The 14,021-nt window shown below is 38.1% G+C and overlaps 1 protein-coding gene across 2 annotated transcripts in view; it reads left to right on the top strand.

Annotated features, from left to right (window-relative positions):
- ROCK1 (Rho associated coiled-coil containing protein kinase 1) overlaps window positions 1-13,366 on the top strand; it is a 92,726-nt gene extending 79,360 nt beyond the window's left edge. The window contains exons 29-33 of one of the 2 annotated variants that reach the window (XM_074576802.1): window positions 4,195-4,283; window positions 5,685-5,763; window positions 5,883-6,144; window positions 6,385-6,592; window positions 11,857-13,366. In XM_074576802.1, coding sequence (XP_074432903.1) covers window positions 4,195-4,283; window positions 5,685-5,763; window positions 5,883-6,144; window positions 6,385-6,592; window positions 11,857-11,860 — 642 coding nt within the window. In that variant the 3' untranslated portion in view covers window positions 11,861-13,366. Of the gene's footprint in view, window positions 1-4,194; window positions 4,284-5,684; window positions 5,764-5,882; window positions 6,145-6,384; window positions 6,593-9,929; window positions 10,221-11,856 lie in introns of those variants that run through there. The other variant, XM_074576803.1, reaches the window with a different exon arrangement.
- The last annotated feature ends 655 nt before the right edge of the window (window positions 13,367-14,021 follow it).

Genomic DNA, 14,021 nt, shown 5'->3' with positions numbered 1-14,021 from the left:
GGAACCATTAAAAAATCCCATTTCTCCTTATAATCCTGTTACTGAAAAAGTAACTCTTTCTGCAACTTGACAGCAGAGAGTAGGGAATAGCACACATGTTCTGAATGCCATGGAAGAGTGCATCACACTATAACTTGCCACACATGATTTACCAGGACACTTCTGTCTCCCTTATTTTTAAAATGGTCAGTCTCTCTTGAGAAGTACTGGTTTAGTCTCAGAAACTGGACCTCTGTGCTGGAATTCCCACTCTAAACAAAGCAGTACTGTTTTGCCTCTGTGGAGGTTACGATCTGGTTCTTTGAAACTTCAGATGCTCAAATTGAGATACCTAGAAGCTTACAATCAGTTTCTGATTGTATTTTCTGGCTTTCCAGTTCCCCTCTTTGAACATCATTTAGTATAACAAATTGCAAAAGTGAACATGGTCACTAGAATTTTGTAAATTTTGCAAGTAATTTGTACGAAATAGTTTATTTCCCTGCATCTTCCTTACTTATATTCAAAGACCAGTATTGGAAATTATTCAGTTCATTTATGACACATTCAACATAACTTTCTGATGCCTGCTGAAAGATCCTTCTCAGATCCTCCTGTTTACATTCACATTCTACAAGTGTTTGATGTGGTTCCTAAAAAAATTTAAAGAAGGATTTAATTCCTGTCAAAGAAGCACTGAAGTGTTTGTATTGGGCTTTTAGCTGCTGAATTCCTTTGAAATACTCCATTTTTCAGTTGGTTAACATGACCTCCTTTATACAATCGAAGTTCCAGACCATTTTTACATCGATATCAGACCTTCTTGGTGATGTCTCTGTAAGTTAAAACCGCCACCTCTTCTAGCTTGCAGAGGGTGAGTGTAAAGCTCTGCCCTATTTCGACTAATGGCTGCTTAGAGTATTCTCTGAGACCCGCTGATGAGAGGCAATGTGCACAAGTGACATTGAAAATGCTTGCTTACTGTGCTTTGGAACCTGGGGTTTTCTACAGGAACTTCAAATGCTTTTCAATTGGTTTCTGTTCTATTTGCTAATAGGGAGACAAAGCAGAACTGCAGGAAATCACAGGGCAAAGTCAAGAATGTTCTTGGTGTGCTATATTTGAGTCAAACGCCAATAATGTTTACATGTTCTTCAGGTGTCTTACGAAACACACCTATTTGCAGATCTGTTCCCTAACTTGTTCTGTTTGGTAGCTTCTCCAGGTTGCTCTCAGACTTTTGGCAGTGTCCATGAACGGAAGCGACTGTGCCTAGGCACAAGTCACGTAGATTTATTCTGCTCTGGATTATCTAAAATACTGCATCATTTTCATGTCAGAATACCTCCAGCAGCGTTTGCTAGTTGTCTTCTAGAAATGGAGATTATTCTTGCATCCTCTGATGATTAAAATTTTAAACTTCTGATAAACGCAGCTTCTCCAGTGAAAGACTGTATCTGAGCTTCTTTAGGCATGCCCATTATAGGCATACTTAGTTCCTTCAAGATATTTTAGGCAGTTACTCCATTCATACTTTCCTAGTTTGAATAATAGTTCTTGCACTTTCAAGGAATTTGAGCTACAGATGGATGCCTCTATCATAAAATGAGTCATGTTGACAAGATTCATTAAACTAGCTGAGGTTCAAACCAGTGAGACACAGTAGCGAGGGGCCGTGTTGACTTATGTGTGTATTCTGTTGGCTGAACTGTAGTGCATCTGGAACAAGCTGGCTTGTAGTCAGCCTCGTCAGGTGCTTCTGTTCCAAATTCTCTGCGCTTTCAGTTTTGGGGTTGGTGGGAGGTATGCAATCTCAAATATAGGTGTGCCCAGATTAATGTAAATTAAAGGGAAAGCAAAATTGCATTAGCAGTGCAATTGGATTGATGCCTGAGTTGTTACAACTTGAGCTGCTGCATTTCTGACTCAAATGTCAGTAGCACTAATGTTTTTGCCCCATGCCCTCCAAGTTATTTAGCTTAAGTTAGAAAGGGGTGAGTGTGGAAGACTCATTTTAGAAGAACCAGTTGAGTTATACCTCAAGATAACACTAAAATGGGTTAGCCATATTTTTGTTTGGAACTTTATTTCATTTCAAGTGGAGATGATAAAAATATCCTTCAAAAACTGCTGTAGAACAGAACTACTGTCAGAAGATTTTTTTTTTTGTATGTTCACAACAGAATATTGAAGCTGTTGTGGGTAACTTGTCTTTTATGAGGTTAAATTGTTCTTTCACCGAAGCTTATATACAGTGTGATAACTGAATTCCATTGCAGTCAGAATTTGCATTTGTTATAGTTGTCATCTTAAGGCCTTGCTTTTGTGAAAGGCAGAGGTGCATACTTCAAAGACAAAGAAGGCATTAGCTTTCTGTTGAAGTAGATCAAAGGAATTCAAGCACAGACTCTTTTTCTTCAGTGGGGAATATCACAAGAGGCTCACACCATTACAACTTAGTACCTATTCAAGTTGATCAGGCTTTCTATTAAAGAATCCTGACTGAGGGGTTGAAAGTCCTTTTAGTTAGGGGAGAAAATACTCTTTGTGGCTTTTTAGGTACATTTCAGTAATTGAGATGTACTACTGTAGCACACAGCTTGTGCAACATGTTTTTAGAACACTATTCTATACACTTGCTAAGTTAACTTTCGTATTCAGGTTTCCACGTCAAAGATGAAGTCCTGTGTAATGAGGAGGTTCAACCTCCTCTTATAGGAGGAGTAAACACCATTTACTTAAATTTTCAGTACCTGCATGATGCAGAAACCCATTCAGTTACCTACCTGTAACTGGAATTCAAGATGAACTGTTCGTATATTCACTCTCTCACTTTCTTGCTTTTCTGTCCTTTCCCCTGCTTCTAGGTCATATTATACCTGAATCTGGAGCTCAGTATGGACAGAGCAGTCAGTCAGTCTACCTCTTTTTAATCCACTTTTGTACCTCATATGTTTTAATACATTGTTTCTAAAACATTTGAAACTGCAGGGGAGGGATCTACCACAGCTGTCGTTGAGCTTATGATTATGGGCAGTTTTGGCAAAGACATTGGACTGGCGGCTGCCAGTGAAGAGCAACAGGCAGTGAATTCTCTGCAGGCTTGAGCTCACTGGGAAGTGCTTAGGTTAGAGGTGTTTGATCTTAACTGACCTGTGGGTCACAAAACTTTTTTTCTGAGCAGCTCGCTTTGTTTTTCCTGTCATATGAACAAATCTTTTAATTCTATGTGATTGTGAACAGCACTGGAAGAGCATCTGTGTACTTTAGGTTGAGGGACAACATCCTTGGGACGGGCAGACGGACACTGCAGTCATAGCCAGTATTTGGGAATTCTCTTGGAAATGGGGCCTGCAGTCCACTCCAGCTCTAAAACTCACGGTGCCTTCACAGTAGCTCTTGCTTATTCCCCAGAATCCTATGCATTCTGGAGTATTACACTTTTTCAGTGGCATGGGATAGGTATAATATATTAATCTGCAGATTTTGAGCAAGAACTTTTAAAACACTTAAAGAAACTAATCAGCACATTACCAAAAGTTTCTGTTCTTTAACATCTTTACCACTCTGGAAAAAACTGTGTGGTTTGACTTTTAAAGTGACATGTAGGAAAAGAATGGCCATTTCTTTTCTCCTCCTCTGCAGACCTTTCCCTTACTGTCTCAGTGTATTCCTAGATTTGGAATGTACATCAGACCTCTGTTTCTACTGATTCATTTTGACTCTTTATTTTACCAGTCCATTAAATTGAAAGCGTAGGAAATAGCTGGAGCTGTGAGAATCTCTTTGAGCCTACCAGTAGTTCAGTGTGAAGTACCAGTGAAACCTGCAGGTCTCTAGAACTAGAGAAGCTGTAAACAACTTTATCAGTAAGTAAGAAAGATTCTGCACTCCAGGAGTTTCTCAGTGATACAGTAATTTTCTTAGTAACACACCAGTAGCAACTGAAGTTTGTGAGTTTGTGTGCAGATAGACTTGCAGAGCCATCAGAAGCATTTTAGGGTGCTCCAGTGACAATACACAGTCACTGCAGCTCGTAGCATTGCACAGGCTGTCAGTAGTATAGCTGCCTACATGATGATTTAAATATCTCCTGATATTAGTTTAAAAAATTTAATTTACTCAGGCTTTTTATGTGCATATGGGAGTACAGTAGGCTAAACCTTGCTTTTTTACAATGCAATTTTAACTTGGTTTTACCCTTCCTTTCCCCAGTATGTTGTGGTGAGCAGTAAAAAGATACTGTTCTACAATGATGAAAAGGACAAGGACCAGTCTAATCCATCCATGGTACTAGATATAGAGTAAGTAAAGTTACTGTTGGTTTTGGAAACAAAGTGGCAAAAGAGCATTGTGTGTGAGATAATAGATAACAAATCAAAAATCAAGATTCCATAAATAATTTTTAATTTCCCATACTAGTTGGAAAATGTCTGTTTATCTGTATTTCAGGGTGCTGTTAACGGAAGATACTACTTTTTCTTTGTCCTACTATTGCTAAAAGTTAGAGAAAAAGTTAAATACGCAATAGTGTGGCACTGTCTGTAGTCACTGCTCTGAATTTACAGAAATGTCTCTGACCCTTCTCTGTCTCGTTACGACAGAGAGGGGTCAGAGACAGTGGAACCTACATATTATGCTATCTTTTTTTTATGATTCACTGTAATGACTGGTTTTCCCAATTGCTTCAACAGCTGCTTTCTAAAGCAGGGCATGATAGTTGTGGGATAGATAGGGAACTGGCTGCCTTCTTTTAGGTCTTGTCCCTTTGTTTCATACGTTTTTCTTGCTGTCTGAGCATGGATCAGTGTTGATCAAGCCCAAAGCATTTCTAACTTTTCCAGATGGTTTCTGTTTAGAGTGACAAAATAAATTAATTGTGATCCCTTTACATTGGTTATACACAAGGAAAATTGTGTCAAATATCACTGAAGCCCATTGCTGATACATGACTGAGTGTGATGTTTGAACAGCTGATCGACATTATGGGACCTTGTAGAGCAGTAATTGAAAAAAGGTTTTAAAATTCATGAATAGTCTGCGAGTGACTAACAAATACAGTGGTCTGGAAGGAATCTCAAACTCAGGAAGTGCTTAAGCTGCCAATTGCTCGTAACCAGGAAAAGAGTTATTTTCTCTTTGAGCTGTTCCTTATTCTCTTTTCATAAACATCTGTTACGGCAACTGTTGAAAACAGGATGTTGGGATAGATGGACTTACAGTCTTGACCCAATAGAAGATGATGTTTGTTCCAATTTTAATAGCATTTTCAACAGCTGGTGCCCCAGATTGCTTTTGTGATGTTCTGGCATTGATTGTTTATCAACTGATAACATGATTTAGTAAAAAAATTAGTGAGTAGTACTATACTTCATATGATTACTTCCATTAGCAATAATCAGTTAGACTTCCCAATGTTCTGAGGAAGAATTGGAAAGCTTTGTTCACCGTTAAATTTGCTGTGATGGATCTTGAACCCATTTTAAGGTAATCCTCCTTCCATGCTATGAAATGTTTCGGTCTTACTTGGGTAGACAAAATCTATATGGTTTATGAATTAATTCCTAAAATCATATTGCAGCCTCAAAGTATATCATATTGCTTGCATAAACAAGATTTATAAGAACTTCAAAGCACTTTAATAACTTTTTAAAAAACATACATCGCCTTTTAGCATTTCCTGATTCATGTTTCTTCTAATGTAGTAAGCTGTTCCATGTCCGGCCTGTAACTCAAGGAGATGTATATAGAGCTGAAACCGAAGAAATTCCTAAAATATTCCAGGTAAAAAGAAGTGTATTCTCATTTCTATTTAACTCTCTTGAAAAAGTTTGGTAGCTTCTTTGAAAAGGATATAAAAATAGGTAGTACTTCAACAATAACACAGCAGTATTCTTTTTCAGATTCTGTATGCTAACGAGGGGGAATGCAGGAAGGACTTGGAGGTAGAACCAGTACAGCCGGCAGAGAAGACAAATTTTCTAAATCACAAAGGCCATGAATTTATTCCAACGTTATACCACTTTCCAGCCAACTGCGAGGCCTGTGCCAAACCTCTTTGGCATGTCTTTAAACCCCCTGCTGCCCTAGAATGTCGAAGATGCCATGTGAAGTGCCATAGAGACCACCTGGATAAAAAAGAGGAATTAATTGCACCGTGCAAAGGTATCCTTGTGTTTTTTTTGCATTCTGTGTTCTCTGCATATGTAGCTGAACCTGCTAAACTATCAAAGGCAAGTAAAAGCACTTTAGTTTAAAGGTGTTCTACTCTTCCAAAAATATGTAAACAATTCCAATATATAGGTGCCATTGTCCTTCTTTCCAGTGGCACACCTGGGATGTCAGTTCTGGTTTTGATAACAAGTCCTAGCTTTCACTGAATCATCTTCCTCCTTTTACTTATAGTGAGTTACGATGTAACTTCAGCAAGAGATATGTTATTATTGGCATCCTGTCAAGATGAACAGAAGAAGTGGGTGACTCATTTAGTAAAGAAGATCCCGAAAACACCACCATCTACTTTTGTTCGTGCTTCTCCTAGAACTATGTCTACAAGATCGTCAGCAAATCAGTCATTCCGAAAAGTTGTTAAAAATACTTCTGGAAAAACTAGGTGAGAAACTACAAAAGCTGTGGAACTTTTTAACTAAAAAAAAAGTCTGTTTATAAATCTTACTTAATGTGAAATAATTCCACATTTATGACTGTTGAACTGCTGATCTCAATCTTTTCTCAAATCCTGAAGGAAGGAACAAACAGAATTCTCCTGCTATTGTGGTAAATAGATCAGTTCTTTGGATTTGGCAAGGCAGCGTAGAGATGGCAGTGCCTGGCCTGCCAATGCATGTGAGGGAGCTGGTTGCATTTTTTCCTGTTTAAAGGCAAGACTCAGTAGATACAGCAGGAATGGCATTTACCTGCAAGGATGATCTGCATAGTCAGTCATGGATTGACTCATCGAGCTTGCATAAGCTAGAAGTCTTCTGCACATGGGGCGTGTAATGAGAAACTTACAGATGCTCAGTCTGTTGTTATGCCACTTCTTTTGGTGTGAGGCAGATTAAGTATTAATTCCATTCTTTCTCCCTGCTTGATATTCCCTGTCTTCTCCTATCCCAGCAGTTGTTTTTGTAAGCTGTTTGTGACCCCTGCATTAACCAGGGCCAGATGTAAAATATGCTTTTTTAATGCTAGGTTACTGTAAGCTGATTTTTAACCTGCATTAGCTTCCTCTTACAGTATATGCGTTCCTTTCCCCCCAAAATAACTAATTGGGTTTACAGTATGAAGTGGAAAGTAGCGTCTGAGTAGGGAGAGTCTACCTAAATTGGCAGTGGTACCGAAATAAATGTCCTGCAAACATTCCTTGCATAAAATGCAATAAAAGCAAACTTTTGCATGTAAAGAGACACTGGGCATATCATGAAACATCTTCCTGCAGAGAAGAGTAGGGAAAAAATCTGGAAGATAAAAGGGTGCTAATTTTCTTGTCCCCATAATTAACGCTAAAGCAGAAGTGATCATCCAAGATCCAAAAGCTTTTATAAAGCTTCGCAGCATTTCCAAACTTATTTTTCCTTCAGTCCTCAATTTTCCAAGATCTACTGAACAATGTTAGACCCCTCCATAGGCTTTAGCCAGATCTTTTAAGACTTTTTGATATAAATTACACCTGCCGATTTTAAAATGTGCATAATTAATAGCTGTTGTTTAACATCATCTTCATTTACAACAGGACTATTGAAGAAGTACTGTTCTGTGGTTCAGAAAAATATGAAGTGCTTTTATATATCGTGATACATTTATTTGAACAATAATCAGGATTCTAGAAACTAGTTACTAAAGGCAGACCTTTTAAATAGGCAGATAACTATAATAGAAGTACTTAGAACTGGTTAAAGAACACTTTTACAGAGTAGTAAAATTTTTCGGTGAGTCTTGGACTACCTAAGACTGAAAGAAAAAGCACATTATCTGCTAATTAAAAGAATTAGGTGGAATGATTTTGATACTGAATGTCCATCCTACCATAAATTCTGGAAAAAAACAACAGAACTGAAAATGTAAAATTCATTAATACAGTTTTAAAAGAGTTTTTAAAATGTGACACTGAAATAATGCTAGTCAACATTCATTGCTTACAGAAAAAGGTGTCAAAGTAACTGAGAATCTTTTGAATGAGGTAGCATTCTTGGACAGTAAAAAAAAAACAAACCACAAAACCAAAATAACCAACTGCCCCCAAAACAACCCAATGAGCCAATGGGTTTGGAAAGAATTATTTTAATACACCATTTACATCCATCTTTACGCTGTATTAATTGGAATAATCTAAAGCAACACTTGGAAGATCATAGTCCTGATTGGACGTTTTAGAAATTATCCTCTGTTATTGAGTATACAGGTTCTTCCTTCCTCCCTGCCAAACCTTACCCTATGAGGAGTTCACTTTGTAAAGATAGGGCATACTCCTTTATTTCATGTTTAGATATTCAGAGTTGTAGGCTTGCTTTTCCAAAAGACTGTTTGAATTGTGTTCTGAGTATGCTTTCCTTTCCATTTGTCCTTGTGAGGTCCTCTGGAAGCTGTAATAACCAGATTTTTTTTAAGGTCTGTTTTCTGCTCTTCAGATGAGCTGCACTGCAGTAACTGTAAATCTCATGCTAGAGTGTGAAGGGGGAATTTGCATGTGCACACACAGAATTAAAAAAAAAAGGGGGGGGGAGATTAAAAACCTGCTATAGGCAGAACAGCTCTGGTATTCAGATATCTCATAGCGGTTAGCTTTTCAATAGATTTCTTTTTTTCAGCATGACTATGCGATCTCTCAGGTTTTTCATTTCAAGATCTTAACTTTTTTTCCAGACGTTTTAGAGCTAATTGGAAAAGCATAGAAGTTTTCATCCATGCGCTTTTATGGGAGCAGATCCATTTTCTTAAATCAGTTCATTGATTCTTTTTCACTCTGTGTTAGTAGAAATGCCGGTTTAGGGTTGCCTTTAGCAAGAACAAGTTTGTAGCTAATCTCTTACAGAATGAACAGATTTGGAACATATTTGAATCTTTACAGTAGCTCTTAAAGGAATGGGTCTGTTTGGGGAGATCAATTTCTGTTATTAATCTTATTGGCATTTGTCACATGAGAGTGTTAGAGAATCATAGAAATAAGCAAGTAGTGAATGGGAACTTTGTTTAAAAAACAAGAAACACCATCTTTAAAGCTCTTTCTTAAGATCCTAGAGATACAGTGAGCCTAATATCTCACCAGCACCAGAAGGAGGAGAGCTGCACGTTCCTGCGCTTTTATCTTGTGTCAGCTCATGCTTCACAGATTACCACAGTAAACTGATCTATTTTCCAGCAATGTTTTCACTAAAGAAAAGCCAAAAAACCTAAAGCAGAACAACAAAAAACCCGCAACCCTAACCCCACAAAAGAAAAGCATGTGGTTTTCTGTTGGGTTAGGAGTTGCAATGGTTCATAGAAGAGTCCAGAAAGCACCAGATCTGTCTCAAAAATGGAAGGAGGAAGGGTGAAGATGGTTGGCTTGCACTTAAAAGTATCAGGTGGAATCAGCTTTTCAGAATACTGCAGCCTGACATTTTCTCCATCTGCTCTAGTGTACAACCTCTGTTCACACTTTTCTCCATGACCCAATGGGATCTTCCAGCTTCTTGGGAAGAAATAAAGCTCTTAAGCTTTTCTGTCAATTAAGAAGTTAATACCCACATGGTATCTTTAACTTCTTGAATTTTCCTAACAGAGTGTGATGTGAATCAAACGTTTATATTACTTTTCTAGACTGAGCCCAAATCCGTCAGTGAGTTTGATGACATAATTGATATTTGACCTTAGAAATCTTGCTTCTTAATGATGTTTCATATTGACATAGCTTCTTAGAACCTATAATTAATTTACAGCAAACTCCATTTTAACGCTGCGTATTGTAGGCACTGGGTATGGTGGAAGAAGCATATTGAGCATAAGCAATTTAGAGGGGCACAGTACTTGACCAGCAAGAGTGCTGGGTATGTGTGTGATGTCAGCCCGTCGTGCTGCACGGAGGTGTGTGCAGGAGGCAGGTGGGGAGCCCCCGCACCTTGCTGATGCACGAGGAGCTGCTTGGGTGGCTTTTGTGGCGCGCTACATCCTCATCAGACAGATGCCACTGGCTTGACTGGAATGTAGTGGGGCTTGAGTGGCACCTGCAGAGCAATGCAAGCAAACAATGAAAAGATTCAGAGTTACACTGAGCAAATAAGCGTCAGAAAAAGGTCAGATAGGAACTTCTCTTTCCAGCTGTTCTACTGTGGATGTTTTTGTGACTTTCTTAGACAAATGTGATGTTAATTGTGTCTATGAACTGGGCAATCACTGCTGTCATATAGTGTGATGGCCAACCTGTGCCCTGATATAACTACATATTCCATCCTGTATGTTTAGAAAAATGAGGCATTGGATTTATTTTAGGAAAAATTCGCTTCTGATGTACAAGATGTTTAAATTCAGATTATTAAATAAATTTACAACGATCTTATGTATTGAACACTTAGCTGGTCATTGCATAGTAGCTGAGCTAATGTGACAGCCTATTGCTACTTAAGGGGGAGGATTTTCTCTCTGTCTTTTTTTCCCTGCTCTTCTGTCATTGGATCCTGGGTAAGTGCTTGAAATGATCCAATTGGGACCCTTCCATGAAGATCCACAATTCAGTTTCCTCACTGTCAAAAAAATGTAGACTTATTTTGCTGAGCCTAGTGAGGGGAATCAGCCCACTGAGAAGGGCGGTGATTGCCAAAGCTGAGGACAGGTAAGTAGGAGAGTGCTCCCCTGGGGTCAGGAAGGTGAAGAAGTGGAGGAACAGCGAGCTCTTTTCCTTTCAGGAGGCAGCGAGTTGATAGATCAGCCTCTCTGAACTCAAGACACTGCACCCTGCAGTTCTCATCCTGACCTGTCTACCTAGATGTGGGAGTAAGAGAAGCAGTGATGATTTTTATGGGATATATGTGTATAGCTTTTACTAAGTATCTGAAAATTGTTCTCTTGTCAGACAGTATAGCAGAACTTGATCTCGGTGATGGAGTCCTACCATGTAAGCAGGCATTAACTATTTTCTCAAATGGATACAGATGTTAGCACATGCTTTAAGGCATTTTAGTCTTAAATCCACCTTTCTTTGCGGTTGATTGGCAGCACTTCATTGACTTCATGGAGAGGTGTATCAGACCCATTAAAAGGAGCTTCACATATAAGTTCATCTTAAGTTCTTTTCCTCATTTTAATAATTTATCACTAGTAAATATGAATCAGAACTTCATGATGAACTTGCTAGCATTTGCAGTACTGCTTCTAGATCTGAAATTGCACTTCATAGTTTATAGTGTGCTAATTTATACACATTGTATCAGCACAGTTGACAGTGTTTTGTTTTAATATATTTGGACTTGGGCACCTGATCAAATTAATGCATGTTCAAAACCAAACAAAACAAGCCTCCTGCGCATCAGATGAGCTCTGGCAACTGCATGTGCGTGCTCTTAGGCCTACAGAGAGCCTTTTCTTGTCCCGCAAGTGAAAGGGTCACCTTGCATTTGCCATGAATACACCCATGATTGTTTACTCTTACTCGTTTACTTGTAAAGCTGCAGTAATATTATCATCTGTCTGATCTGTGTGTTCATGTAATGTTGTTAGAAATTAAGAACAGTTTGTGGAAGATTGTTTAGGTATGATCTCAATATTGTACCATGTCAATGGAAAAAATATTTTGTTAACGTAAAATATTTTCTTCACTGAAGTGCTTGGCAAATGGGCACTAGTGTTATGAAGCTAATTTTTCTATTTGTTATTAATTGTCTGTTTTCTTCTTTGTTCCAGCTAACCACACGTACAGCGCTAAATGGAATCTCATGGGATGCGGTCTGAGAAACAGGGCTTTTTTTAACCACACAGAGCAGTGCAGACGGGCTGTTGTTCCTTTCAACATAACTATCACAGGCTTCAGGGTTAAGATTGCTATTACTGTCTCCTCCTTGCTTTGGCACAAAAGCACGCTGAGGGTGTTTAATTGCGGGTTTGCCTAAAGGTAGATTAGATTAATTATTACTATGTAATGCAAGTTAAAGCAAATAAAGCTTAGCTAGGTGTATAAAAAAAAAAAGGTGCTGCCTTTTTGGATTTTTAAAAAAAGCCTGTCAATCACGATGAAATGCAGCCAACTTTCTTCGTATCAGTGAAAGAAAAGGACTGTTTACCCTGTGAAGGGGATATTTATGTCAAGATGAGCATATGGAACAGAGAGAGGAGGAAGGTTTCTCAATGAGAAGGACTGCAATTGCTTTCAAGACTCAAAGTTGTGCTCTTGAAGACTGCAGAACTAGCTTAAAAATGAAGCCTTATCACTTGAACTTCAGTGCCTTCACTGCAGAGTTCTTAACAGCCTTAATGCTAACCACCCACTATGGAATGGATCAAAGTGTTAAATATTTTGCATTATGCTTTACAAAATACTGATTCAGCAGGTTTGTAAAGGGGGGAAAACAAGTAATTGCCTTTAATCTATGCATTTTTGCCAAGCCATACTGAATTATTTTACTATAGAGGCATTAGAAACTAACAGTAAAAAGAACCACCAAGTTTGGAAGCATATTTTGGGGTACATCATTTCTGTAACTGTATAGTGTATTGCCTTACAATTTTAAGTGATAACATACATTAAGTTAACAAACATTTAAGAAATATATGCACTGTTTGAAATGTAAATTATTCTTAGAACACTTTTACTGGGTTTTACGTTGTCCTTTTAGTGCCTTAATTTGAGATAATTGTATTATTGCCATGTCAATAAATGTAGAAATCTAAAACTAAACAAAGGAAACCTCTAAAAAACTTGCATATCAGTGGTTTTTACTGAATTTTAATTGGTTGAAGTATTGTAGATGCTAGATGCATTTTCTAAATTAAGTACAATCTTTGAATGAGAATTCCTCTTACAAAGAAAGACTGATTCTGTTTTATAAGCCAAGAGATGTGTAGGCAATGCAAAAAAAAAAAAGCATATAACACAAAAGCTCGGGGTAATTCAGGAATTTCAGTAAATGCTGTCAGACTCTTGCTTTGTAGCAGGAATACATTCATGGTATGGGCAGTATGGTTTTATTTTATTTTATTTCTTAACCAAATACCTCCTCAGTAATTTATAATGGCTTTGCAGTTGTGTATTAAATAAGAAGCACTGGAAAACTGATTCGTCCTTAGGACGATTTGCATGTTTCAAGTGGTATTGAAAGCCGCACTGATGGATATGTAATAATAAACATATCTGTTATTAATATGGTAATGACTCTGTGCTCATTTAATGAGAAATAAAGTAATTTATGGAAAGACCCTTTTGAAAATGACTGGCATGGTGTTTTCTCCTGATGGCATGGCAGCTTATAGATCTTTCTAAGCATTCAGACATGCAACAGTTTCTAGTAAAAGGTGCATTTGCAATGTAAGGCCTAGGGGACTCTGAAACATTTTTTTTTTTACTATTCTACATGAATAAGTAAATACAATATTAAATAAATATTTTTCATTCCCTTATTCTCATGGCCTGCTGTAGTAGCCTAATTCATATGTATTTTTCAGTCACCACCCTGAGCTTGACTTGTGATGGCTTCATCTTTCACGATGCAGGTTTGGAGCCCCACTTATTTGGGGGGAGGGAATCCTGTTCAAAAGACAAAAAACACTGGGGTGGTTTTTATTGGTGGTGGTTTTGGGGTTTGGTTTATTTTGGAACAGCGTGTGCACACCATGAAGTCAGGTGTCCATAAATCTCCCTGGGTAATCCTCCAAGACCTGCAGGACAATGGAGTAAGTAAGGACAAATTACATGTGAACGATTTTATGTCCTTAGAAGGTCACAGAGCTGGGAAGTATGGATAAATAGAAGTAGGTGATGTGGTAATTTCAGAACGTTCCTCTATGTTGAGCTTGCTGTATCAGAAATGTCAGCAGTTTTCAAAGCTGTGGCTGGAGCACACTACAGACTACCT

This window comes from Larus michahellis, chromosome 2 (genome assembly GCF_964199755.1).
Source record: "Larus michahellis chromosome 2, bLarMic1.1, whole genome shotgun sequence".
In the NCBI taxonomy this organism is placed as follows: Eukaryota; Metazoa; Chordata; class Aves; order Charadriiformes; family Laridae; genus Larus; species Larus michahellis.
This window is presented reverse-complemented; position numbering and strand designations above follow the sequence as displayed.